The sequence below is a fragment of the Delphinus delphis genome, chromosome 7 (genome assembly GCF_949987515.2).
Source record: "Delphinus delphis chromosome 7, mDelDel1.2, whole genome shotgun sequence".
Classification (NCBI taxonomy): Eukaryota; Metazoa; Chordata; class Mammalia; order Artiodactyla; family Delphinidae; genus Delphinus; species Delphinus delphis.
Genome location: NC_082689.1, coordinates 66,089,933 through 66,115,599, shown reverse-complemented (window position 1 = coordinate 66,115,599; position 25,667 = coordinate 66,089,933). Strand labels below are relative to the sequence as shown.

The following is a 25,667-nucleotide window of genomic DNA, read 5'->3' as shown; positions in this document are numbered from 1 at the left end:
TCTCCAAATACCGTATTCGAAGGCATATATATGGAATCTAAAAAAAAAAAAAAAGAGAAATGGTACTGAGGAACCTAGTTGCAGGGCAGGAATAAAGCTGTAGACATAGAGAATGGACTTGAGGACACGGGGTGGGAGGGGGAAGCTGGGGCCAAGTGGCAGTAGCATCGACATATATACACTACCGAATGTAAAATAGTTAGCTAGTGGGAAGCAGCAGCATAGCACTGGGAGGTCAGCTCCATGCTTTGTGATGACCTAGGGGTGTGGGATAGGGAGAATGGGAGGGAGGCTCAAAGGGGAGGGGATATGGGGACATATGTATGCATGTGGCTGATTCACTTTGGTGTACAACAGAAACTAACACGGTATTGTGAGGCAATTATACTCCAATAAAGATCAATTTTAAAAAAAAGAAAAAAGCACTGTTGCAAAACAAAACCAAAAACAAAAGCTCCAGTTTTCTCAACTGCAAAAATACTTCCTAAGATTGTTTGCAAATCAGGTGAGATAATTTATATAAAGTATGGAGGGAGTTCAGTACCTTGTTTTCAGTATATGATAGCTTGGCCCACTCATTATACAGATCATCATCATTATAATAGGCAGGAATCAGTGTTTGTGGAATTGAATTATTCTTTCACATTCTTGTTTCCACTGTCATTGTTACATGTGTTAAGAACTTTGTAATAACCAGGAGATTTTATTACTAAGAACACCTTTTAACCACTGAAGGGAAGTGTTTTTATTTCTGTGGGTTTTATTTTGTTTTGTTTTCAGCATTATAGTCCATCCACATTTTCAGTATTGTTTCCCTCTCCATAATCATTTTGCACTAAATTAGTTTCTTCAAGCACTTAATTCATCAAAAAGTTCATCTTGTAGGAATTTACAATGGAATATATCCACTACATGCTATAGCCAAAAAAAAACACAAAAGATTGAATGCTGAGTTGATAATCCCCTCCCCCCCACACTCACTCACTCCCCCGCCTGACCTGGTACTTGATTCAGGATAGTCTGAGAATCACTCTGCCGATTCTGACAGTAATGTGTAATGTGTCCCATCCCGCAAATGTATTTAGATGGGCAAAGGTTTTACTCTGTTGCGCTTTGGGAACTGTTTACTCATACGTAACAGTACATATCAGACAGATTTGCAAAAGTAAGATGTTTCAATTCGGTTTAAGAAAAGTTATAGTCCTTTCATTTGTAGAGTGAGTCTGGACAAGTTTACCCAGTGGCTCAAGAACTAAGTCCTATCTTAAGTAGCATCATTGGAACAAAGCAAGTACACACACACACACACACACACACACACACACCCCTTAAGATACTTCCAATACAGTATAAATAAATGCACATATATGTGAGATAAATATAAAATAAGATAAGGATCACTAAATCAAATTATGAGTTAAGTCATTACTTTTCACCTGTAAAATGGCTAAGGCAGGGGAAGGGAGATGCTACTTTCTGAAAACCTAATGTTTATTTACTTTTTTTGTTTTTTGCTTATGGATCAAGACAGGAAGTGATGTCACAAAAGTTCAGCCAGTCTGGCTAATTTGCAAGCCAACGAATGCATGCTCTGTCCCATCTCAGGCCTTTGAAGCTGTTGTTGCTCAGTGGGGAATACCTTCTGCCTCCACCTGTTCAGCTAACTGCTACTCCACCTTCAGATTCAAGCTTAGGTGTGAAAGTCTACCCTCCTCACCCCATCACCAGCCCCACCTCAAGGTGGCCCTCCTGCATGGTTTCAATGCCTTGTGTTCAAGCTCAGCTAGGAAATCCTTATAAATTGGATTGAAATTACTAGATTCCTCTTCTCTTTACTCTAATCCATTGATTTCAAGACCCATGTCTTGTGCACCAACACACTTAGAGCCTAATGTAAAATAAGCACAAAAGATCACTGAATATATATTCAATATATAAAAAGTATGTCTATATAATTATCAAGACAGTTAAGAACCCAAGCTGTAGAGTTAAATATTTAGGATTCTGATGTGGTACACACCTCACTGCTTATGATCTTGGACAAGTTATTTAGCATTCCTGTGCCTCAGTTTCCCCATCAGTTAAATGGGTAGAATGCTGATATCTACTTCATGAGATTTTTGTGATGGTCAGTGAGTAAACGCAGGTAAAGTGCTTGCAGCAGTGACACACAGATTCAGAACTGTTACTATTATCGTCTCATGTATGATTCTCTCACCTTTCTTTCACCTCCAGCTCCAATCTCTCTTCTTTTCTCTCTCTCTCTCTCTCTCTCTCTCTCTCTCTCTCACACACACACACACACACACACACACACACACACACACAAGCAGGCTTGAAGGTCAGGATCCTTTGGTGGTCTCCTTAAACCACATTTTTGGCAAGCTTTGTTTGAGCTCTTGGAAAGGCAGTGTTCTTTGGGAAAAGAACACTGAGATAGAAATCGTCCAAATCCCAGACTGGCTTCTAAGGAATCTACTTCAAAAGAGAGCATTCCTTTGAATATGCTGGTTACTCTGTATGTATTTATTTTGTAAACAAAATAGCTTGTTAGACACATTGAGGTTTAACTCCACATTACAGTCCCTGTACTGCATTAGGTACCATTGAAAACTTGGAATCTATCTGTTTTACACAGGGAAAAGCATGCTAGAATAGGGGTCAGGGAATTAGGTTCTATAAGCATGTCTTGGAGGGGACACAATTAATCTGAGCCTCAGTAATGCATAAAATAAGGAGGCTGTATTTGATGAACTAACATCTGAAAATTCAGTGATTCTATTTTGAGATAGGAAGAAGACATTTATAGGTATCACTCATGTCAAAGAGACAAAATGTACAAAATAAATATTCTTGTGAAGATGGGCCAGTGGGGTAAAGGAGTCAGCAAAAACAGATGAGGAAATCATGGAAGACTCCCTAGAGTTTGTTGTACAAGATCTTGAAAGCATGATGAACATGAGTTGATGGACAGAAATAGAGAGCTCATTGACTTATTGCCCCGTTGCTCTAATATAGAAAAATGCATTTGAAAATAATGTATGTAATACTCTGATTTAAAGGAGCATTTAAACTCGATAGGTTTGGTCTGCGTTTTAAAGGGGCAAATGGGCATATCCTGGAGGAGAGGGCTGGGGAAGGACTTCCAAGGGGACAGCAGAGAATAGTATCTGTCAGTGGTTATGTAACCAAACCAGAAACCGTGAGGACAAAGAGATAAGCCAATTAACCGGGTTGAACTAGAATATTTCCAGTCTTCACTAGAAATGGCAGAGATGATATTGGATAGATGAGGAGAAAACCTTGCCAGATCACTTCAATGATAATGTGAGATTTTTTTGAAAATCTAAATTAGGGCCCTTGTGGGTTCTTGAACAAGAGTAAGAACAGTATGTAGCTAGCTGTGTATCAAGGACTTTTAGATTCTTAATTGAATTTTTATTTAAAAATGAAACTGTTTATTGTAATTTAAGTGTGGGAATAAGAAATGCAGATTTTATTTCTAAGGGCTCTTATATTTGTTTTTTTATGAGTGAAGAATTGTTTTATTGTATTTTTTTAATTTTTATTGAAATATGGTTGATTTACAATGTGTTAGTTTCAGGTATACAGCAAAGTGATTCAGTTTATATATATATGTAACTGAATATGTATATATATCTTCATATATATATATGTATATATAGATATATCTTTTTCAGATTCTTTTCCATTATAGGTTATTACAAGATATTGAGTATAGTTCCCTGTGCTATATAGTAGGTCCTTGTTGGTTATCTATTTTGTATATAGTAGTGTGTGTATTTTAATCCCAAACTCCTAATTTATCCCTCCCCTCCCCTTTCCCCTTTGGTAATCATAAATTTCCTTTCTGTCTGTGAGTCTATTTCTCTTTTGTAAATAAGTTCATTTGTATCATGTTTTAGATTCCACATATAAGCAATTTCATATGATGTTTGTCTTTGTCTGACTTCACTTAGTATGATAATCTCTAGGTCTATCCACATTGCTACAAATGGCATTATTTCATCCTTTTTCATGGCTGAGTAATATTCCATCACATATATGTGTATGTATATATGTGTGTGTGTGTGTGTGTGTTTATATATCTTCTTTATCAATTCATCTGTCAATGACACTTAGGTCGCTTCCATGTCTTGGCTATTGTAAATAGTGCTGCTGTGAACACTGGGGTGCATGTATCTTTTCGAATTAGAGTTTTCTCCAGATATATGCCCAGGAGTGGGATCATACGGTATTGGAATAAGCATCATCTGTAGTTTATTTGAGATACAGTTGTTTCTTTTTCATTCTTAGATGCCATTTGGTTAGTCATGTTGCCTTAAAAATTGTCATGTTTTTAAATGTTTGCTGAAGTCTTACTTTTTGTTGATTTTTAGATTTCATGTATTATATGAGAGCAACCATTATTTTTTAAAAAATCAAACCCTGTTGATATGAAATGAAGTTTTTTGTTGTTTTTGTGATGTTACCAGTTACTGTTAGTGGACATCACAGAAAAATGAAAACAGCTTAACCAATACATTTATAAAGAAATTCCAAGGAAGGAAATAAATTACAGATCACACCAAGAAACAAAACCCAATAAAAGGAAATGCCCAACTTTATAGGAACACAGATTTAAGCTCTGAAATATAAAAAAATACATAAATTAGTAGCTTTTGACAATGCATTTCAGGGACCCTTTGCAATATATTTTAATATACACTTGCTACTGTGTTGTTTCCTCTACCTGAGGGCAAAAATCAGTCTTCTCTTTGTTTTTCAATACATTCAGAGTTGTCCAGGTTGGGATTTTTGGTCAGTAATAAATATTCTTATCTAAATATAGGATTTTTCCTAGGAAGATAAGAAACTGATGTCTGGTGTCACCAGGGTATTTTAACTGTGTAATAACTGAATTGTTATTAAGATCAAAAGGCATAGTAATAATTGCAGTTAATGAAGTTCATGAAGTGATACATATAAAACTTAAAGAATCAAAATAGCTTCCCTATCTAGAACTTCCTTGAATAATCTCTGAGTTTCTTCATTTATTCCTGTGCTGCTTCCCAGAATATAGTTCTTGCTTATATTCAGAGGAAATGTCTCTTTCTAAATGTTTTTTCATGAAGAAAATACATTATGTGGTGATATGGCAGTAAGAAGTGAAATACTGACTCAGGGTTTCCCGATGGGTGAAATTAATTTAGAAAAGAAATATACACAGAAGCAGAAAAGTTATGGGTATGAGACACAGTCGTCCACAGGTGCTATTATGTGGAAGGTATTGCTCTGGGCAGTTTCCTATGAACTCCTTCGAGGGAGGAGTTCATTGTTTGGGTTGCCTGTTGGCAAGAGCCTGCCACGCTGCCCTCTGCTCCTTGTCTTACTGAGAGCACAGTGACCTGACTAAGTGCGTCATATCAAGCTCTCGTTCATGGAACATTCTGTAGGGAAACCGTGTTTGTAATCCCAACAGCACAGGACAGCAAAACTTTACTTCCTAGTACATAGTTTCTCTGGAGCCCAAAAGACAGGGTTGTTATTTCAAGGACATGTTTGCTTATTTAGGTGGCAGTAGCTTCCGCTAAGATGCTATCACCTCTGAACAAGGACACATTTATTCCAACATCAAATCTGCCCATCACAAACTGAGTCTAACAATAGCTTTCACTGATGGGCATCTGTAACCTCTGGCCTTTTTCACATCGCGCAGGCTGAAAGCTCCAGCAACTATACCTCCTAACATTAAGAGGTTAAGAGTTCCAATTAACAAGTCTTGTGTCCATTTAAAAGCCTATCATTTTGATGCATTCATTTTCCTTCCTGTAATTTCTCTAAAGAGAAAAGTAAAAGGAAATGGTTTGACTCACAAACATTTTCTTCATCCCTATGAATCATTTATTTTGTAACTGGAAGTTTATGCCTCTTAATCTCCCACACCTATCCACAAACACTTATGGATTATGGGGACATAATGTTATATAATAGCTTCATTCTTACCAAGTGCAGAAGTAGGGATTTTAGACCCTGTCCATGCTAAGTCTCTTTTTTGCTGCTTTGTATTTCTAGATGACGAAGAATGGCACCGTGGAATCTGAAGAAGCTAGCACTCTTACAGTGGATGACATTTCTGATGATGATATCGATTTAGACAACACCGAGGTAGACGAGTACTTCTTTCTCCAACCCCTGCCAACAAAAAAACGGAGAGCACTGCTGCGGGCCTCTGGGGTGAAAAAGATTGATGTGGAGGAAAAGCATGAGCTACGAGCCATCCGCCTATCTCGAGAGGACTGTGGCTGTGACTGCCGGGTGTTCTGTGATCCAGAAACGTGTACCTGCAGCCTGGCAGGCATTAAGTGTCAGGTAAGGATTGGGATTTCAAGGAATCCGAAGGCATGACATTATACACCAACCCCTAAAGAGGCAGTTGTGTTCCATGTAATAAAGTTTCCCACACGTGGAGGAAAATTCTGGGGTAAGGCAAGACACATGATTCAAGAAGAGAGAAAAACTAATTCAATAACATTTAGGGGTATATGTAATATATATATATATATATGTATGTATGTATATGGTATAGTGTGAAAGGCAATCCAAGCTGCAGTTGTCAGTTGAAATTGTTTGCTCTTGGATTCATTTATTATGCAAACTTATTTTGTCTTCTTACAAGCATTCAGGGAGATCATGACATCCCTGACATTTAAAGTTTGTATTCTCTGATCCATCCATGGGGTATAAAATGATGATTGCTTAGAGGTAGTGTAGATTAGTGGGAAAATTACTAGACTGGGACTTAAGAAAACTGAGTTTTCCTCCTGGCTCTGCCTTTTGCCACGATGTGAAATTGGCAAGTCAGGTAAACTTACTGGGTTCCGTTTTTCCACTTCTAAAATGAATGGGCTGGGCTAGGTCAGGGGTTGGGAAATGATAACTCACAGGTCAGATCTAGCCTGCTGCCCTGTTTTTGTAAGTAAAGTTTTATTGAAGCACAGCCATGTATTTTTTGTGTGTGTTTACATGTTGCCTATAACTGCTTTCATACTTCTACAGCAGAGCTTGAGTCGTTGTCGCAGAGACTGTATGGCCCACAAAGGCTAAAATAATTATTCTCTGGCCTTTTTACAAAAAAAGAGCTTACCAACCCCTGAACTAGATGCCTCTCAGGTTCCTATCCATCTATATCATTGGTGCGCCATGATTAGTTAGGGGTTTTTATTGTATGCAGAAACTCAACTTTTTCAATAAGAGCCTCTCAGGCAGACAAAAGGAGAGGACAGTTCTTATCAGCTGAACAGTTGCTTGAGGTAGATTCACAGAAACTGGAATCACAGGTAAGAAAGTAGCTATAGATTCTGGCTCGACATCTGCTACTACTTTTGTGGGAACCGGGATGACTGTGCTAGAATCCACTTTCCCCTCTCTTGCGTGGGAAATACCCCATGCTTGGATAAGGTGGAAAGAAGGGCAAGTTCTGTCTGGTTGCCTGTGCTCTGGTCTGCATAAAGGCGGAATCTAAGCCAGCCAATATCTTAGGAGTCCCTTAGATTGCCCAGAATTCCACTCATCACCTGAGTGAAGAGCTCAGTCCAACAACACTTGCTGAACCTAATCACTCTATCTACAGAGTCCAAACCCTCGAATAATCATGGGATATTGATTAAATGAACATCTCCTTCTCTCCCAAAGCTTGTAGTCTAAGGGAGGGGTAGGGAAGGCCGGGGAGCCAGCAACTAAACAGAAATCCACCAGTCACCGTCATGAATGTGCGTACGCATCGCAGCCTGCAGTTGCGTACGTGCATCACCTACCAAGGATCCGAAAGAATGAGAAGGTACACCAATGAGAGTGAATTGTCACACTGCTTGATACTAAGGTGGTGTCAATATGGACACCTTGGGCAGAGAAGTTCATTTTATAATAAGCAAAGAAAAACTCCTGGCTAGAATGAGGAATGTCATGTCATTTAGACTAAAAATAGCAGGTGGGGATGAGGGCAGTAAGTTTGTTTCAAACTGAGCCTGTGAGCTGGCATGCAGCAGAAAAAAAGGGAGCTTGGGGAAAGGACAAGCATTGAAAAAAATGGGAGCAAAATTAATGGGATGGAGAGAAGAGGGAAACGGAGAATGGCGACAGAAGTAAAGAAAGCACAGGAGGGATAAATGAACAAAACTACACACCATAACTCATTTTTATTTCGAGTATGGGTTTAAAATTAGGTTAACTCATGTTCTAAGCCTTCACTTCCCTTTTTGTTTCTGTCTGCAGTTTGATTGTCGTTTGTTCTGGCGTAAGTGGGTTTAAGTCATCCCAGATTTCAAAGGCTTTGCCCTGAGGTACTGGATTTTTATTTGATTTGTAAGAGTTCCAGGGGGCTAATCTGTGTTCTTCCCTCCAAGGTGGATCGAATGTCTTTCCCATGTGGCTGCACTAAAGAAGGATGTAGTAACACAGCAGGTAGAATTGAATTTAATCCTATCCGTGTCCGGACTCACTTTTTGCACACAATAATGAAACTTGAACTGGAGAAAAACCGAGAGCAGCAAATCCCCACGCTGAACGGCTGCCACGGGGAGATAAGTGCCCACAGTAGTTCCATGGGCCCTGTGGCTCACTCCGTCGGATATTCCATCGCAGACAATTTTGAGATTGAAACGGAACCCCAGGCTGCAGTGCTGCACCTGCAGTCGGCGGAGGAATTAGATTGCCAAGGAGAGGAAGAGGAGGACGGTAGCAGCTTCTGCAGCGGAGTCACGGACTCCAGCACCCAAAGCTTGGCCCCCAGCGAGTCAGACGAGGAGGAAGACGAGGACGACGAGGAGGAAGAGGAGGACGACGACGAGAAAGGGGACAGTTTCGTGGAAGCTTTGGGTCCCCATGCCGAAGGGGTCCCTCTTCCTTCCGTCCTTTGTTACTCCGATGGCACGGCCGTCCACGAAAGCCACGCGAAAAGCGCTCCCTTTTATGCCAACTCTTCTACCCTCTATTACCAAATAGACAGCCACATTCCAGGAACTCCCAACCAGATCCCCGAGAACTACTCGGAAAGAGAGACTGTCAAAAGCGGTGCCCTCTCGCTGGTGCCTTACACCATGACCCCGGAGCAATTCGTGGACTATGCCCGACAAGCGGAAGAGGCGTACGGCGCCTCCCACTACCCAGCTGCCAACCCCTCTGTCATCGTTTGCTGCTCCTCTTCGGAAAACGACAGCGGTGTGCCCTGCAATAGCTTATATCCCGAACACAGGTCCAATCATCCTCAAGTGGAATTTCACTCATACTTGAAAGGCCCCTCCCAGGAAGGGTTTGGCTCTGCATTGAATGGGGACAGTCACATTTCAGAGCATCCTGCTGAAGATTCTTTGAGCCTCGCAGAAAAGAGCAGATTGCATGAAGAGTGCATCAAATCGCCCGTGGTGGAGACTGTCCCTGTTTAGTAGCTTAAGTTATTCTTGGACCAACTCTTCTCCTGTGTAAAGCACTGTATTTAATTGGATTTCCTGGGCTCATCGTGGTTTCAGCTGAGGACCAAGAAAACTTGGACCGTGGTGAATCTTCCAGACTGTATTTTGTTTTCTCCCTTCTAGCTACGTGACTGTGCCGTTGCACAAATGCAGTCTCTATGAGGGTTTTAAACGATTTCAGACTGTTTTGATAGAAAATGCTAATTTTAAAAAAGCATATCTCACAGTTGCCTACCTGTGAAACTGTGTGAAACCTGCCAAGCTGTGTAGATCAGAGCTCCAAGTTTTGGATTATCGGGCCTGTGCAAGATTGTTAACTAAGACTGGGAAATAATAAGATTTAGAGTCCTAATTTTCGATATATCTGAAGATGATGGTGACTTTTTAATGTAAAAGTAATTATTGTAAGAAAAAGATTTAATTGTTCCATGCGTATTTTATTTATGGTAGTTAGAAGTCATGTTTTGATGAAAACGAACAGCAGCATGTTCTTTTAAGCTGAAGACACATAGTTAGTACCACCAAGCATGCCCACATGGATAGCCTCTGGAATCCATTCACATTTTTATGATCGTGTCTGATCAAATTTGCAAGTACTTTCTTAAGGGTGAAATAGGCCTATTTTTGCTATTTTGGACAAATAAATGAGTCTATATGTGCAGGTCCTTACACAGTTTTCTCTAAAGTTAACAGTTAGGACAATCCTCTGGTGAGGGTCTAGTTCATTGCCCTCCCTCAGTTGACTCCAGAGATGGAGGTAGAAGGAATTGCCTTTCTTTTTTAAACAGCATCATCTTGGTTCTTAGCTTGGACAGCACCTTCAAACTCTACTCCCCTGCATCAAAATGCACTTTAGTGCCCCTTCATGGTACCTTGTGAGGGGTGGGGACTAAGAACTCTTTGAGATGAAAAATTTTAAAAAAACATTTTTTAATCTGTAACTATTATAAGGTTCATATAATTAAATAGAGGAATCACCCAGTGATACTTTATGAAGGAAAAATGACCTGTTTTCCTTCACCACTCTCAAGACCTAACTCGGTAAAAGCAGAGGAGGCCGAGAAAACACGGAAGAGACAGAACCTCAGCAACCAGCCTTTTTCTACAGCGTGATCAATCCATCTCTACACAATGAGCGTATAATGAAATTTCCATTTAGTGACTAGCTGATTGAAGGGGGGGCCTCTACCCAAATACTCAACTAGGCCTTACTTTTCTGAAGCATTTTGATTTCTCTTGCCTGGGACAATTAGCAGAACAGTCCAGAATGCATTGAATACTTTCTAATTACCTCATGTTCTCTTATTAAAGGGGACAGATAGAAATAAAACATGCACTCCCCGCCTTTAGATTATCTGCGCTTGGTTCGTCGGAGGACTTCTAAGATCCCGTTTTCCTGTAAATTAATTTAGGTAACTAAATAGTGTGTTCTACTTTTTTTTTTTTTCCAATGCAATATGACTATGCTAAATCTGTTTCATATTTTTGACCTTCTATTATATCATTTCACATTTTATGCCTCTTTGAAATGTGGACATGCCTTGCTATTCAGTGACTGCATCGCTACTTATTTTTTATGTCTTTTAGACTTGGATGTTTGGAAATATGGATATAAATATATTGTAGATCTCAAGTCCTTAAAAAATACTATTTTATTTCACTGAACTTAAAAAATGTTTGATCTAGAGAAAGTCCTCCAATGGAAAAGTTTCTACTAAGACTTGATTTGGGGAAAACATGTTTACTTGGCAGCTCTTCCACTGTGCAGTTGGTTCCTGCCTCTACTCTACCCCACCACTGGGCCAAACTAGAACCATTAGTATTAACAGTACAGCAGCTTTGGGTTGGTCCTTATGGAGGTAGCAGTAATGAGGGCAGGGATGTTCCTTTTGAATGACAAGCCCTTTGGACTAATCAGATTGGGGTTTTGCTCAAATCTTGATAGTATATCCCATGTTGTCTACAAAGTTACAGTTTTTAGTGCTTGATCTCCAAATTTTTCCCCCTATTATATAATCTAAAGAGCACAGGCCCAAAAAGAAAATGACAGGAGGCTATGGTTCCTTCATTTGAGCACGTGAAAGAATCACGTGTGCCATATTGGCTGGGCATGCCTTGGAAGCAGCTACGTGTGAAGTATTCAGCTTATTCTTGGAACACAGTGTGGCAGAGTGGGGCAGAGGTGACTCTGGCTGGGCAGAGTTGAAGGGTAGAATGCCAGTCCAGATTCTGAAATGATAGATATTTAATTTAGTTTAGCTTTATTTTCACGAGAAGGTTGACACCTACTTGTTTATGTTTGGCTGGGTCTCTGTTTTGTAGCTTCATTTCCAAAAAGATGTTTAACCTAGAAACAGGCAAACAAGCAAACAAAAACAGAACTTTTGCCCCTATCTGTCCAACTGGGGTGGAAAGTCACTGCTACACAGAAGGATTAACCTTCCAGCCACAACAGCTTCTATTCCAAATGTTCATATACATAACCTAACCCCTAAACGTCTCCCACAAACTACACACACAGATTACCTATTAAATCACCCCGGGACGTTGCATATGCATGCACACATACACACACACACACGTACACACACACACATACATAGTAGGTGTATACCACACATTGGCGAATGACAGATTTTAGGCAATGGCCAGTAATGAGTACTGAATTTTTCCCACCCTAGCATCTGGTTGGGTTTTATGATCTAAAAATGTGGTTTAAAAATAAAGATAATTTTTAAAGCTATAGTTTAAAAATATTGGTTCAAAGTTGCAAGTAATACTAATGAGGGAATCATTTCATTGTCACTTCCTTTCCCAGAAAAGCTGAGAGAGCAGTGTGTGCCAATGGACTTTTTTTTTTCCATTAATAGACCTTCTATTCAACAAAAACTGCCCACATGCCAGGAAAGCGCTACAGTTTTTCTAAGGTTTTTAAATGGGGATCAAGCTGGATGCAGCCAGTGGATTCTTCAGATCTTTATACCAAGACACAGTAACCTGACCTGCAGCTGTTGTATTGCCCCCGTAGTATAGCTAACCAAATTATAGTCTTTTTTGACACACAGCTTTTTAGTCATTCACTGTCAATGGCAAAGCTTCGTGCTTTGGTCCCTGTTGTTTTAGCATCAGCCCTCTACTTTTTATTAGGGCTTAATTCCCAGTTTATAATCCAGGCCAAATTGATTTGCAAGTCAAGTGGCTGGAGCAGCTTGCATTTCCTTTGTCATTTTAGGTTTCTTCTGGGAGAAAGAAGTCAATGAAAGAGAATTACTTAAGTTTTTCCCATCTCTTGATCATTGATTATAAAGACGTTAGTAAAATCCATTTGTCTCTTGTCTTTTGGTTAATTGAAGAATATGGTTACTTTTTGAAAGCCAGTCTTTTCTTTGTGATGAAACTATATTTTTCCCAGAGTGCCAATCACATATAAAATGTGAAATTAATACTTACTAATTAAATTTTATTATTAAAATCTTCACAATCGTATATGGCCCAGCAATACCTCCCCCAATAAAAGCTGAATTACAGAAACACTGGCCGCAAATTAATCAAGAAAAAAGAGGATTATAAGTGATTGTGCTCTTTAAATTTTTATACTCCAACAGATGACTTCTAGGCAACATTCTGGTTTGGTTATCATTAAACAGGAAAATATATGATTTATTTTCTATAAACATATATCACTGATTCTTTGTTTAAACTTCTGAGATTGTTGTACAAGTTAAAATCCTTTGTTCTTGATCTTTAGAATGTACTAAGTATCACTTCTTTCTTTTAACAAATATTTATTGAACACCTACTATGTTAGAGGAACTGTCCCAGGTGGTTAAAAAAGAGGGGGAAAACACTACAAATTCTAAGGGATTATGATAATGATGAAAAATGGAATGAAATAATCAAGCCCCATTCTAATCGTTTTAATCTGTGATTTTATAAAGTGATATTAGAAATAATGACATCAATTCTTGTCTAATTACATTCAAACTGCGACTAAAGAGAGAACTTCTTTTGCCTAAATTAATGGAACTCAATGGACCCTCCTTCTCCCCTCTCTCCCCATCTGAAATTTATGAATTAAATCTGGACTCAGCTAGAAGAACTGTAATCCAATGAAAAAGAGATTGTCAGATAATTGCTTCTTCCCTGTTAGACCTATGTAAGTGATGCTAAATTTATACCAACAAACTCCTACCCGACAGTTTCAAAGGCAGGTTGACTCACACATAACCCAGGAAACATTTCAGGAAACCTTTGAAACAACAATGTAGAACACCATCACTCTTCCTTCTGTTTATAAACAGCCTATCAAAATAGCTAAGCCTGAGTTCCTAGTTCCAAAGGCATTGCCTTGCAGCTTGTAGAAAACACATTGGTCATTCAGCGCCCTCACTTTTAGCCAGGGATACAAACCATTGAATTAGTAGGTAGAAAATTAACATCCTCAGAAGTTGAGACAGCCTTTTTAAAAGGTGCCATGAGCCTTCCATTTCTCCAAATACAGACTTAATCTTTCTCTTTAAAATGGCATCTGCTCCTTGTCTCCAAGACAGTTTAGAGTATATTATTGTAGTCAGTGTATGAAATACCAACCTTAAATGGGAAGTACCTTCATGCTTTCTTAGGCAAGACTTAACTGTAATTCAAGACTGGAACAAATCTATGTATTCTTACCACAACCAACACCAAAAGCTTAAAGCCTTGATCACTCTTAGTTCTAACACAAATTTGCAACTACTGATTACATTATTCTTTCTGAGATCTGCTAACTTGAGTGACTTAAATGCCTAAGCCAAATGCCACAGCTTTGCACAGACAGCACAGCTCATCAGATGTTTTCCGTAGCATTAAAGAATGTAATTGACAATTTAACTGAATATCAGCAATTTGAAAACTCACTAGAATTATAGACATGTCGGGGGGTTGAGGATGGAATATAAGCTTAGTAAGTGGTGGTGTCTCCTAGGAACCATAAAGTTTCAACAGAGCTGACAAACTAGAATTTTATTATACTGGAAAAACTAGATTCATAAATGGCAGCCCAAAACCTAGAAGGGTCAATTACAATGTGGACACTCACAGCCCAGTTGGTGTTCCCATCTGTGACCTACTATCCCCATCAATTTCACCTTCCAATCTAAAAATCATTTGATGCTTAAAAAAAACAAAAACACAGAGCTACAGCATGCTAAAGAAACTGTTTTAAAGATTTAAACACATTTTATATTAAAAAGACTGATAGACTCTCGTCAAAAGTAATGAATATGGAAATAAAAGAGCTCTTTAATATTTTACCTGCCAAATCTGTATTTCAATGTGACTGTTTAAAACAGTCACTTCTAAGTTTTATTTCAACTCCTCTCATAGAAAGGGGAGCATGAGGCTCCCCTCCCCCTTTCTAACCAATGCAAGTGTTTTGGTTTTTTTCTTTCTTACCAGAAATTCAAATTCAAAAGTTTGATATGAACTGGGTTTTACCTGGTGAGCAGTCCTGGTGTTAGTCTAACTTTGTGCTGTCTGGATAGTAAGTGTAATAATGCCTTGATTTCTGTATCCTGACAGTGGTGATTCAGACAGAATGATGGGAAGCAGGAAGGTCTATACAACCAGATTCAAAGCCTAAACCAGTTCATCTATTATATGCAATTTTTGTAATCTAACTTATAGCCTGGGATTTTAGTAAATACAGGTACTTGTTACATTCATGGAAAATGAATCTCGAAGATTTAAGTCAGGTTGTTGACTACTTTCTTTCACTTGTGATAAATATACCACTATACAAGGTAGTTGTTTTCACTTGATACTTGACACTTGCTTATAATTCAAGAAAAGCCAACTCTGGTGTGTCATTTTATTTCATCTCATAAAAGTTTCTGGCAGAAGTGAAGTTTCAAAAGAGTATGATAGAATGTATTTTGGACAGTATTTGTATTCAACATGCTAATGGTGGCATTCCTTTCTTTGCATTTTTTGTTACCATGGTGATAGTCAAGTCAGTTCAATGACTCTCATTTTAGTGACATGTGTGAGGCCACTTAAATATTTTTAAGATAATGTATATTGATTAGAAGCATTTAGGAAAAGACAAATTTATGGTAGAAATTAGCCTTGCCTTTGTCTAAGTTAATTTATGTGACCTTGTTTGAATGGTTTTAGTTGCAATTTTGGAATACTTCTTTGCTAGGTATTCCTCTCCTTTCTCTTGTGGCTTTCTCCCAATATTTTTATCTGGCTTAGCAGTATCTTAAAAGTTATTTATTGATGAGTATTAGGAAGGAAATTGATATAGAAAATATCTCTTTAAAAATTGTCTGGGAGCTTCTATCACCAGAGATCTTCATCAAGCCCTCCTGCCACACTGGGTAAGACCTGAAACAACCTTGTCAGGGATGTGGCCTCCTAATATGATTTTGCTGTTGTCTCTAAATAGGGAACCTATAAAAAATACGGTTGAGGGGCTTCCCTGGTGACACAGTGGTTAAGAATCTGCCTGCCAATGCCAGGGACACGGGTTCAAGCCCTGGTCTGGGAAGATCCCACATGACGTGGAGCAACTAAGCCCATGCACCACAACTACTGAGCCTGCACTCTAGAGCCCGCGAGCCACAACTACTGAGCCCACGTGCCACAACTACTGAAGCCCGCATGCCTAGAGCCTGTGCTCCGCAACAAGAGAAGCCACCACAGTGAGAAGCCCGCACACCACAGTGAAGAGTGGCCCCTGCTGGCTGCAACTAGAGAAAGCCCGCATGCAGCAACGAAGACCCAACACAGCCAAAAGTAAACAAATAAAATAAATTTATTTAAAAAAAAATAAGGTTGAAATTTCTAACTTTGTAGCATAATTTATCCAATTTTGTTTTGCTCTTCCTTTTTATGTTGGCCACCAAGCTTTCCTCCTTAGCCATATATAAAGTGCCCATCTTTTAAAAAGAAATCAAAGATCTATATACCATTTTGAAATGATACTTAAATATGAAGGAGAAGGAAGAAATAAAATAAAATCCAAATCTGAATTCTCCTGAAGAGGAAAAATCTAAATACTTAAACCTAGAAAATAAATTGCCTGCGATTTGTTGGTTTTGTTTTTAATCTAGTGTTGATCCTTGGATGGTTTAATGATACCCAAATTATATCTGAATATAATGGATTTTAAATTTTAGTAGTTGGCAAAGTCATTTCCTTTGTACCATAATCAAATAGGGTCCACTGCCAAAGGTTACTGTCTGAATCTTGATTCATTAGGCACTAGTCATGCCAAACGGGTATCTCAGAATAGTTTCATCTTTTCAAAGATACTCACAATGGCCAACTGTGTGTGAATAATGGAAAGTTTGAGATTCTTCTGTATTCTTCAAATTTTATAGCCCTGAGACTAGAAGAGATCTCCAGAGGTCATCTGGCTCATCCATCTACCTCCAGGGAGGACAGTCACTCAGGCATGCTCTACAGGATAGACACCCATCTATTCTTAACATCTCTAGGGAAGGCAGTTTCCTTGGCAACACAATCCAGTCCTCCTAGGTTTTTCTCACAGTACGAAAATATCTTGGCCAGTCTTTGTGAGTTAGGCACCTGGCAACAGTTGTGGTGATTTGGGCCATTGTACTGGGAGAATCGGAAAGTTAGGTTTCCCCTACCTTTGATGTTTGTTACATTTGATGATTCCATAAGTCTCCTAAGAAATCAGAGTTTTAAAAATAAAGATGTGGGTATTGGGACAGTGTTCAGTAACGTGACCTGCTCTCAACAAATATGGCTGTAGTTTTTGTTCGTTCGTTTTTATTTTCTCTTTTGTTTTACCATTGCTATGATGTCAGGGAAAGTGACTGTTTCAGATCCCCGGTGACAGACATCAACACTAGGATCGAGTGACTCAACTTTTTAACTGTTCAATATTCTGAGAAGTTACAATTACAAAAAGTGAGCATTTTCCACCTTCTTGCTTCTAAATAAGTACCTTCTTATTCATCTTTCTATACCCTAAAAATGACAAATGAGAATCTCAAATTTTTCCACTTTTTCTGGGGAAGTGACTGGTTGTGGCGAGTCTGGTGTGGAATGAAACGACTCCAGAGAATTACTCAGCTACCATTTGATCCCAGCCTTTGTCCCCATGTTGTTAAAACAGTGGCTGCTTGCCTTCTCAGGGATCAGCAAAATGATTTAAATATTTGTCATCTTGACAAGGCCTGAAAACGAAAGGAATCCGGGAGGGTGGTGATTTTTTCCTGATTACATCACTTGACCCAAGCACCCCCTGCAGAGAGCTTCTTCTGTTTGTTCAGAGTTGCCTCCAACTCAGAGTCAGAACTAACCGGAAAATGAAGAACACCCTCAAAATCGATGTTTCCTTTCTCCATGGGATTTTTTCCAATCTAGGTACAGCTGCTTATGCCCCCCAACTCAGATGCTCTTGTGAAATGACAGCCACATCAGTGCGTGGTTGCTCCCCACAAATAACATTAGGGGAAATAACCTTTTTTGCTTTAAAAAAAAAAAAAAGCTATAGAATGCTTATGTAAAGAATGTTGAATCATTTGGCCCATGTTTTAATTGACTCTAGACACCTCTTTGGAAATAAGTCCGAGGCGTAGTTTGTGAAACATGTTTCAAAAGTGTTTGATGTAAAATAAACGCTAGACATTTACAGTACAGAAATAGTTTAAAAAAAAAAAAAAAAACCTGTAGATTACAACTCCGTTCCTGAGAACCTCAGCCTTTATCGTGTCTTAGTAAAGTTGATCTGCATTCATTTTAGTTTATTGCATTTCTGGTGTAATAGCCTCTTAAGATAGAACTATTAATACATATGTACTGGTTAATGCCTGTTAATGCAGAAAATGCACTTTGTTATTTCAATGTGTTTCCCTCAATGTCACAGGGTATAACAATTTGATAGGAAAAGGTCATTTGACATTGGTCAAAAATGCATTCTCCCCATTTAAAATGTATATGTATAATTGGTTGCATAGACAAATGTCACCTTTTGCAGTATCTTTATCTCCATCATAGTCTTAGACATCAACTGTGTGCCCACTTTCCAGCTGCCGTAGAAATTTGGTACATTTGCAAATTCTGGTGAAATCTAGTGAGCTGAATGTAATGGTAGATCAAATGATCCAAAGCACTTGGGTGTTATCTTTCAGTCTACATTGAACCATTCGGACATTGGGAATGGTTTTTACACAAGGGAAGTCTTTTGAGAGTATTTGTTGGGGGGGAGGGGGTTGTTTTGTTTTGTTTTGTGTCTTTTGGATTTCGCTGGCCAAAAAAAAGTAATCTAAAACCAGTGAGATCAATCTGCCGTAACATTTTCAACATTGTGATTGGTTTTATCTTTTAGTTGATTCCTATTATGAGTTTTACTCAATTTCAACAGTATTTCAATAGATGTTTTATTACTGTTATGTTCAATATAATCATTTAGAAAGGTTGAAAGGGAAGAGAATCAAACTACAATTCATACATAACTTCACTTTACACTAAGTTGTCATGTTCTACGTCACGTAGTTTCTAGATTGATTTCTCTTGTGTATAAGTTACAACATCAAAGATGCCAAAGGGTATATAAAATAAGCTACAATAATATTCAACAGAACTTAACCTGGACCTTATGTTGTAATAATTTATTCATATTAGCTGTAGTCTTCTGTATTTATATTTTCAGTATTTATTATGAATGACATGGAAATTCGTGTATTTATTGTGGCTTTTTATTGCAGTGTGTATATATATATATCTATTACAAATAAGCATTTTTAAGTCTGATCCTTAAGTTTCTTTTATTAGTGGCACTTGTATTATGCTGTACTTTTTATTATATATCGTACAATATCTTGTCCATTTGTTTGCAGCAGAGTAAAACCGGTTTCTAAGTTGTATCTACTGTTGCATTTTTGTTGCATTTTGTGTAAATCCTTTGTTTTTACCTTCTGAGCCGTCACACACACACAAGAATACCTCCCTCCTCTGGTGCAAAAGATACATTCCTGAAAAGTTGTGTGTGAAGCCAGTTCCTGTGAAATGGCTCATTACCTTATCATCTCAAAGATGTGCTAACTTTATTATGATTGGTCTCTAAGTGGACATGCTTAATAAAATGTTTCCTCCTCAACCTTTCAACCCTGTCATCACGTAATGACATGTAAACAAAGATGAGGGCCAGAGAGGAGCATCTTATCCCAAGGAAACTGGGGAGGATATTTTTACCAAGACAAATCCAATCCTTTGCAAGTAGTATCCTGCAATTCACCTGTTTAGTAGTATTTGTGTTTTGCTTTGCTTAAAGCAGAATCTGTGTGATTTGGGGTTTAGAATATATATGTACACATAAGTACATATATATGCCTACCTATTTGATAATGCCGACTTAAGGTAACCAAACTCCTTTTTATTGGCAGTAGAATGAAGAGAAAAGAAAATGGATCCTTCCTAATCTCCTACTATGTGCAGGTCACTGTCTTCAAACAACTTGTTTTTCTTACATCTGGACACTGGTCTACATTTTTGAAAGTTAAATAATAATATGTGATTGTGTGATCATCCCCAAAGGCAAATCGGATCGTGTTGCTCACTTAACAACTCTTCTGTACGCTTCCTTCCTCATTGCCAACAAGATAACACCCAAACTCTTTGGAATGCCCCCACGAGATCACCTAAGATCTGGGTACAGCAAACCTCCCCAACCATTTTGCTCATCAGGCTCTCTCTTTGCTTCCCTTGCCCACAGACAGACCACTTAGACTTTGCCTACGACCCTATTTTTTTCCTGCCTCCCTTTTTGCCCAGAGTATACACTCCACACCCCATCCTGACAACACAATTATAATGACTGCTTATTTTTCAAGAGAAAACACAAATGCCCCTTCCTTTATGTTGCCTTTCTGATTTTCCTGAAGATTGATTACCTGCTCTTTTATGCCTAATGCAGACGTTTATTAGCACCCCTCCCTTCAGGTCTCACTGCACTTATTTAGGTACCTAATCCCTCTACAGAACTCCCTGAGAACAGAAAATGTGTCTTCTTACTCGCCATGTCCTTGGCATCCAGCTTAGCGCCCAGACCATAGTAGATGCTTAAAGTATGTTTACTGACGGATGTGCAGTACAAAACTGAGTGGTGCATTTGTAGGAGTTCAGATGAGGGAAGGATGGGTGGCTGAAAGTGTGGAGAGGGTGTCAGATTCAGGAGGAGGAAGAAATTCGGCTGGTAGGGGACATTCTAGGTTCCACGTTGTGGAACAGCTTGAGGAAGGGCTGAGTCAGGACCAAATCACCCACTTCTGTGTAGGGTAGAAGGAAGTTGCTAAGAGCAGATGATTTACATTCAGGAACAAACGAGCATCAGGTGAGGAGAATCGATTCAGATATTGCAAAGCTTTGAAGACCAGTCTAGAGAGTCTGACTTGTATCCTTAGGGAAACAGGGAAATCTTGAAGGGATTAGAAGAGGAAGTTCAACCAAAGAAGAGTGATGTTTAGCAGAGTGGAATCACTGTGGTTGCAGGACACAGACAGTTTGGGAAGATGGGAACACCAGAGTAAAAATCATCCTTGTAGGTATTGCAGTCATTACTCATTCAGAAAATCATTGTCAAGGACCTACTCTGTTTAGGACACTTTGCTAGATTACAAGGGGGCAGAGCTGAGCAAGACAGGCAGATCCCCTCCAGACGAACAAAGATAGGGGTCCTGATGATGATGACAAAGAAAATGTTGCTTATTTGAAAGCCTACTTAGGTGTGAGAGATTAAGAGCAGCAAAAAGATGATGAGCTTAAACTACGACAGGTGGAGTACAGGGAAGGACTTAAGAGAATGGCTATATCGTTAACAGAAATGACGATGTTACAAGGAGGAAGAGGTGTGTTCATTTTGGACATTGAATTGTGGCTGGAATACTCAGTGAAAATACCAAATGGACAGAAGGAAATATGAATCTAGAGCTTAGATGAAGATGTGAGATTGGGAATGAATGGGTGTTTTAAGAGGAAACCAGAGAGAGAGAATGAGAAATGTACAGAGGAGAGGACTGAACCTTTCAAAGGCTGGGGTTGCAGGTTGTGCTCTCAGGCAGCGGTGCTGAGACGGAGTTTAGCAAGCAGGATTTTCGTCAGGGACCAATACTCATGGAAGCTGGAGGAGGACGCAGGTGAGGAAGAGGGAGAACTCAAGCTACAAAACAGATGCAACAAAGCCCCGGCCAGCCATTCCCACCTGGGTGCTCTGAAGCATAAAGGGCTCCTCCAAGCCTGGGGGCTGAAAATGGCTGGGCTTTTATAGTCATCCCACAGTCAGTTACTGGATGTGGTCCCCTGGGATGGGAGTGCTCTGGGGCGAGTTGGTACTCTGTAATAGAAGAAATGCCCAAAAAGAGCCAAAGACTGGAGGCTGTTTGCTAGGAACACTCTCAGAAGCTGGGAAAGTCCTTCCTTGAAGGGGAATCTTTGAAGGTGGCACGGCTCTGTGTCTTCCACAGTCCATAATTCAGACCCACTTCTTCATTTGAATTTCAAGGAGCAGGCCCTCCAGGATTCAGGAATACTTAGAAGAGCTTCGTTAGTAGAATAAACTACAGCTCTTGCCACTGCAATTGGCCTTAGTACCACCACTGATATTCATCATCTCCCCAGTTCACTATAATTTCTACATTCTCCTCATCTTCAGCAACCACTTCTGCTAATCTCAGTGGCTTACTTGGTGGTATGACTCAGACCCAAGAGGCATCTTAGTGCACTGATACTCCTTCCTGGCCCCCATCGTGTAATAGTAGACCCATCTCTTCCTGATGATCAAGATGACGACTCTTAGGGCTTCCCTGGTGGCGCAGTGGTTGAGAGTCCGCCTGCCGGTGCAGGGGACACGGGTTCGTGCCCCGGTCCGGGAAGATCCCACATGCCGCGGAGCGGCTGCGCCCGTGAGCCATGGCCGCTGAGCCTGTGCGTCCGGAGCCTGTTGCTCCGCAACGGGAGAGGGCACAACAGTGAGAGGCCCGCGTACCACAAAAAACAAACAAACAAAACAAAGTGTGCCTCCTTTGGGAACTAGGGCCTTTAACCCAGAAGAGCCTATAGAGTTGTGGAATAGGATGCACAGTTTTCCCCAGTGGGTCATGTTAAGTGGGGCCACTTCCTTCACCCCATGGAAGGAACACTTGGGTTCCTAGACCCGTGTGTTCTTTCTCCTGGGGATGTAATAGTATATAAAGGTTTTTGATCCAATGTGTATACTGCATCCTGAAGCACGGTACCCCATCCTATAGAGCAGCAGTCACCAACCTTTTTGGCACCAGGGACCTGTTTCGTGAAAGACAGTTTTTCCACTGACAGGGGGGTGAGGTGGGGTCCAAGGGGTGTTCTGGCAGTAACGCGAGCCATGGGGAGCAGCAGATGAAGCTTCGCTCGCTCGCCCACCACTCACCTCCTGCCGGGCAGCCCTGTTCCTAACAGGCCACAGGTCGGAAGTGGCCTGCGACCCGGGGGTTGGGGACCCCTGCTATAGAGTATCACCTCCAAACTTTAGCAGGTCAGTCAACACTCTGTCAGGCTGGCGGCTACTGAGTCCATGATATGACCAGTGGATCTTGTGGTCATGGGCCCACTCCATACCTCCTTTCCTATAAGTGAGTTCACGGCTCTGATACGATGTTAAATGGGACCCCATATGGGCAGATCATATATACTGTAAGCCCTGCAGCTAAGAAAGGCAAAATCAGACTTAGAATATATATTTTTTTAATTAAAAGCAAACAAACAACAACAATAGCAAAAAGCAACCTCTTTCCATCCAGGATGTAAGAAAGTCCAATGTAATCAATTTGCCAGCAAGTGTCTGGTTAGATTTCGGAAGAACAGTGCCATATCGAGGGCCCAGCATGAGGCTCTGTTGCTGGCCTTCTATAGATTCGGCAGTAGTTGTAGCTTCATCAACCTTGGTAAATTGGAGGCCATGCCCATGGGCCTAGCCTTCCTATCTCCCACTGCCACCCAATTCGTGTGCCTATCACGGCAGCACTGGAGTAGCCAATGGCTGAGGCTGGCTGCTGTCAGCTGGCCGAGTTCTTCTGCCTACACCAGTACTTATCCCTCTTCATGGTGGGAAGTGCAATCATTTATCTCTACTGTGAAGGAGATGTCCTGGAATGCCCCAGACCACAGGGTCCCCAACGATTATACTGATGTGGCAGGCTTCTGAATCTTCAGAGTGTTTATCTCCTGCCCTTTAGAGCTCCTGTGTTTTACCAAGGCCTTCAGCATTCATGATGACCATTTATTACTCATCTGGCCTGATTAGCATAGTATCATAAATGGGGCGGTATTCTGCAGGATATCCAGAGAGTCAAGATTTCTTTGTACTGTATTATGACAGAGTACAAAACTAAATACATATTGTCACCCATTCCATGTGAAGGCAAATAATTTCAATCCTCTTTTCTAATCGGAATCGAAAGGAATACATTTGCCAAATCAATGGTCTCACCCATGTACCTGAGGTTGGTTAGCCTTCTCTAGCAAAGATATTACATCTGGCACAGCAACTGCAGTTGCGGTTACCACTTGGTTGAATTTGCAGTAAAATACTCTCATTCTCCGGGATTCATCTGCATTCTGCAGGGGCTCAGGTGACTTAAATGGAGATGTGATGGGACCTCCACCCCTGCATCCTTAGGTCTTTAAGGGTACCACTAATTTCCACTATCCTCCCTGGAATGCAAACTTGTTTTTTAATTTTACCTTGATTAGGGGGAGGGCACAGGAACGGTTTCAGAGATTTCCTCTTGGCCTTCCTCACTATTATAGCCTTTATCCCACAAGCCAAAGGTCCTATGTGGGGATTGCATATATACCAAATACGCCAATCTCAATTATGTAGTCGGAGACAGGGGAACTGGCCACTGGATGGGTCTACAGACCCAGTGGACTTAAGCCGGACCTTAACTAGGTCACTGTTTATTTCCTGGTTCTTATAGGCCCCCTCTTGAACAGGGGGCTCACAGTGAGGCTTCAGTTCTCCAGGTCATTGTCAAGTCTAATCCAGTGTCAAATAGTCCTTAAATGTTGGGATATTCCCCTTTCCCTGGTGCACAGGCATCTGAGTAAATGGTTGTAGGTCCCTTTTCAGGAGGACTGGGGGAACCATTACCATGTATACTTGTATGATATAGCTGGGTCCTTCCTCCTAGGGATCTGGCCTCCTCTTGGGTCAATCAGCCTGAGTCTGAAAACTAACCCAGGTCTAGAAAATGGGCAAGAGACATTTGATCTTTTATTGGGGTGATTGCCTTCAGGCTCCTAGACATCCATCCTAATTTCTTGTGATGGTATAAACTGAGTAGTACTTGTGTTGGCTGCCCACCTATTTTTTGTCTCAGGATCCTTCACTGCCGCTCTGACTCTGCCACTAATTATGATAATTGCAACCTCCCGGTTTTTAGCAGTTATGTGCCACTACCTGTCCTCTATTGTTTTAGAGTTCTACCATCCCCATTGGACTGCCACCTTGGGCCAGGAAGTATCTGTCCTCCATATATAATATCATCAAATCATCAAGGTCTTTGTATGTCATATTTAGGACTTTGGCTATTAAGCAGTGGCGAGTTTTATTCCACTCAGAGTTTTAAAAGGGTACGTCTGACAGCAAAATAGAATGGATTAAGAGAGGTGTACAAGACAGGAAGCAGAGAAACCGATTAAGAGTAGCCATGATCGGGGGCTTCCCTGGTGGTGCAGTGGTTAAGAATTGCCTGCCAATGCAGGAGACACAGGTTTGAGCCCTGGTCCGGGAAGATCTCACATGACGCGGAACAAATAAGTCCGTGCACCACAACTACTGATCCCGCGCTCTAGAGCCCGTGAGCCACAACTACTGAGCCCACACGCCACAACTACTGCAGCCCGCGCCCCTAGAACCCGTGCTCCGCAACAACAGAAGCCACCGCAATGAGAAGCCCATGCACCGCAACGAAGAGTAGGCCCCACTCACCGCAACTAGAGAAAGCCCGCTCACAGCAACGAAGACCCAACGCAACCAAAAGTAAATAAATAAAATAAATAAATTTATTTTAAAAAAAAAGAGTAGCCGTGATCGATGGAAGCAGTTCTGCCTTGCTCATCATTGTATTTGCAGTACCTAGCATGGTGGCTGGACATGGAAGAGCCTCCATAAATCACCATTAAATGAGTGTATCCTCAAGCCAAGTA

The 25,667-nt window shown here is 40.4% G+C and overlaps 1 protein-coding gene across 1 annotated transcript in view; it reads left to right on the top strand.

Moving 5' to 3' along the window:
* Positions 1-9,761, top strand: part of CSRNP3 (cysteine and serine rich nuclear protein 3) — a 69,361-nt gene extending 59,600 nt beyond the window's left edge. The window contains exons 3-4 of the mRNA XM_060015688.2: positions 6,076-6,372; positions 8,406-9,761. Of these exons, the coding sequence (XP_059871671.1) occupies positions 6,076-6,372; positions 8,406-9,443 (1,335 nt within the window). The 3' untranslated portion in view covers positions 9,444-9,761. The remainder of the gene's footprint in view (positions 1-6,075; positions 6,373-8,405) is intronic.
* The last annotated feature ends 15,906 nt before the right edge of the window (positions 9,762-25,667 follow it).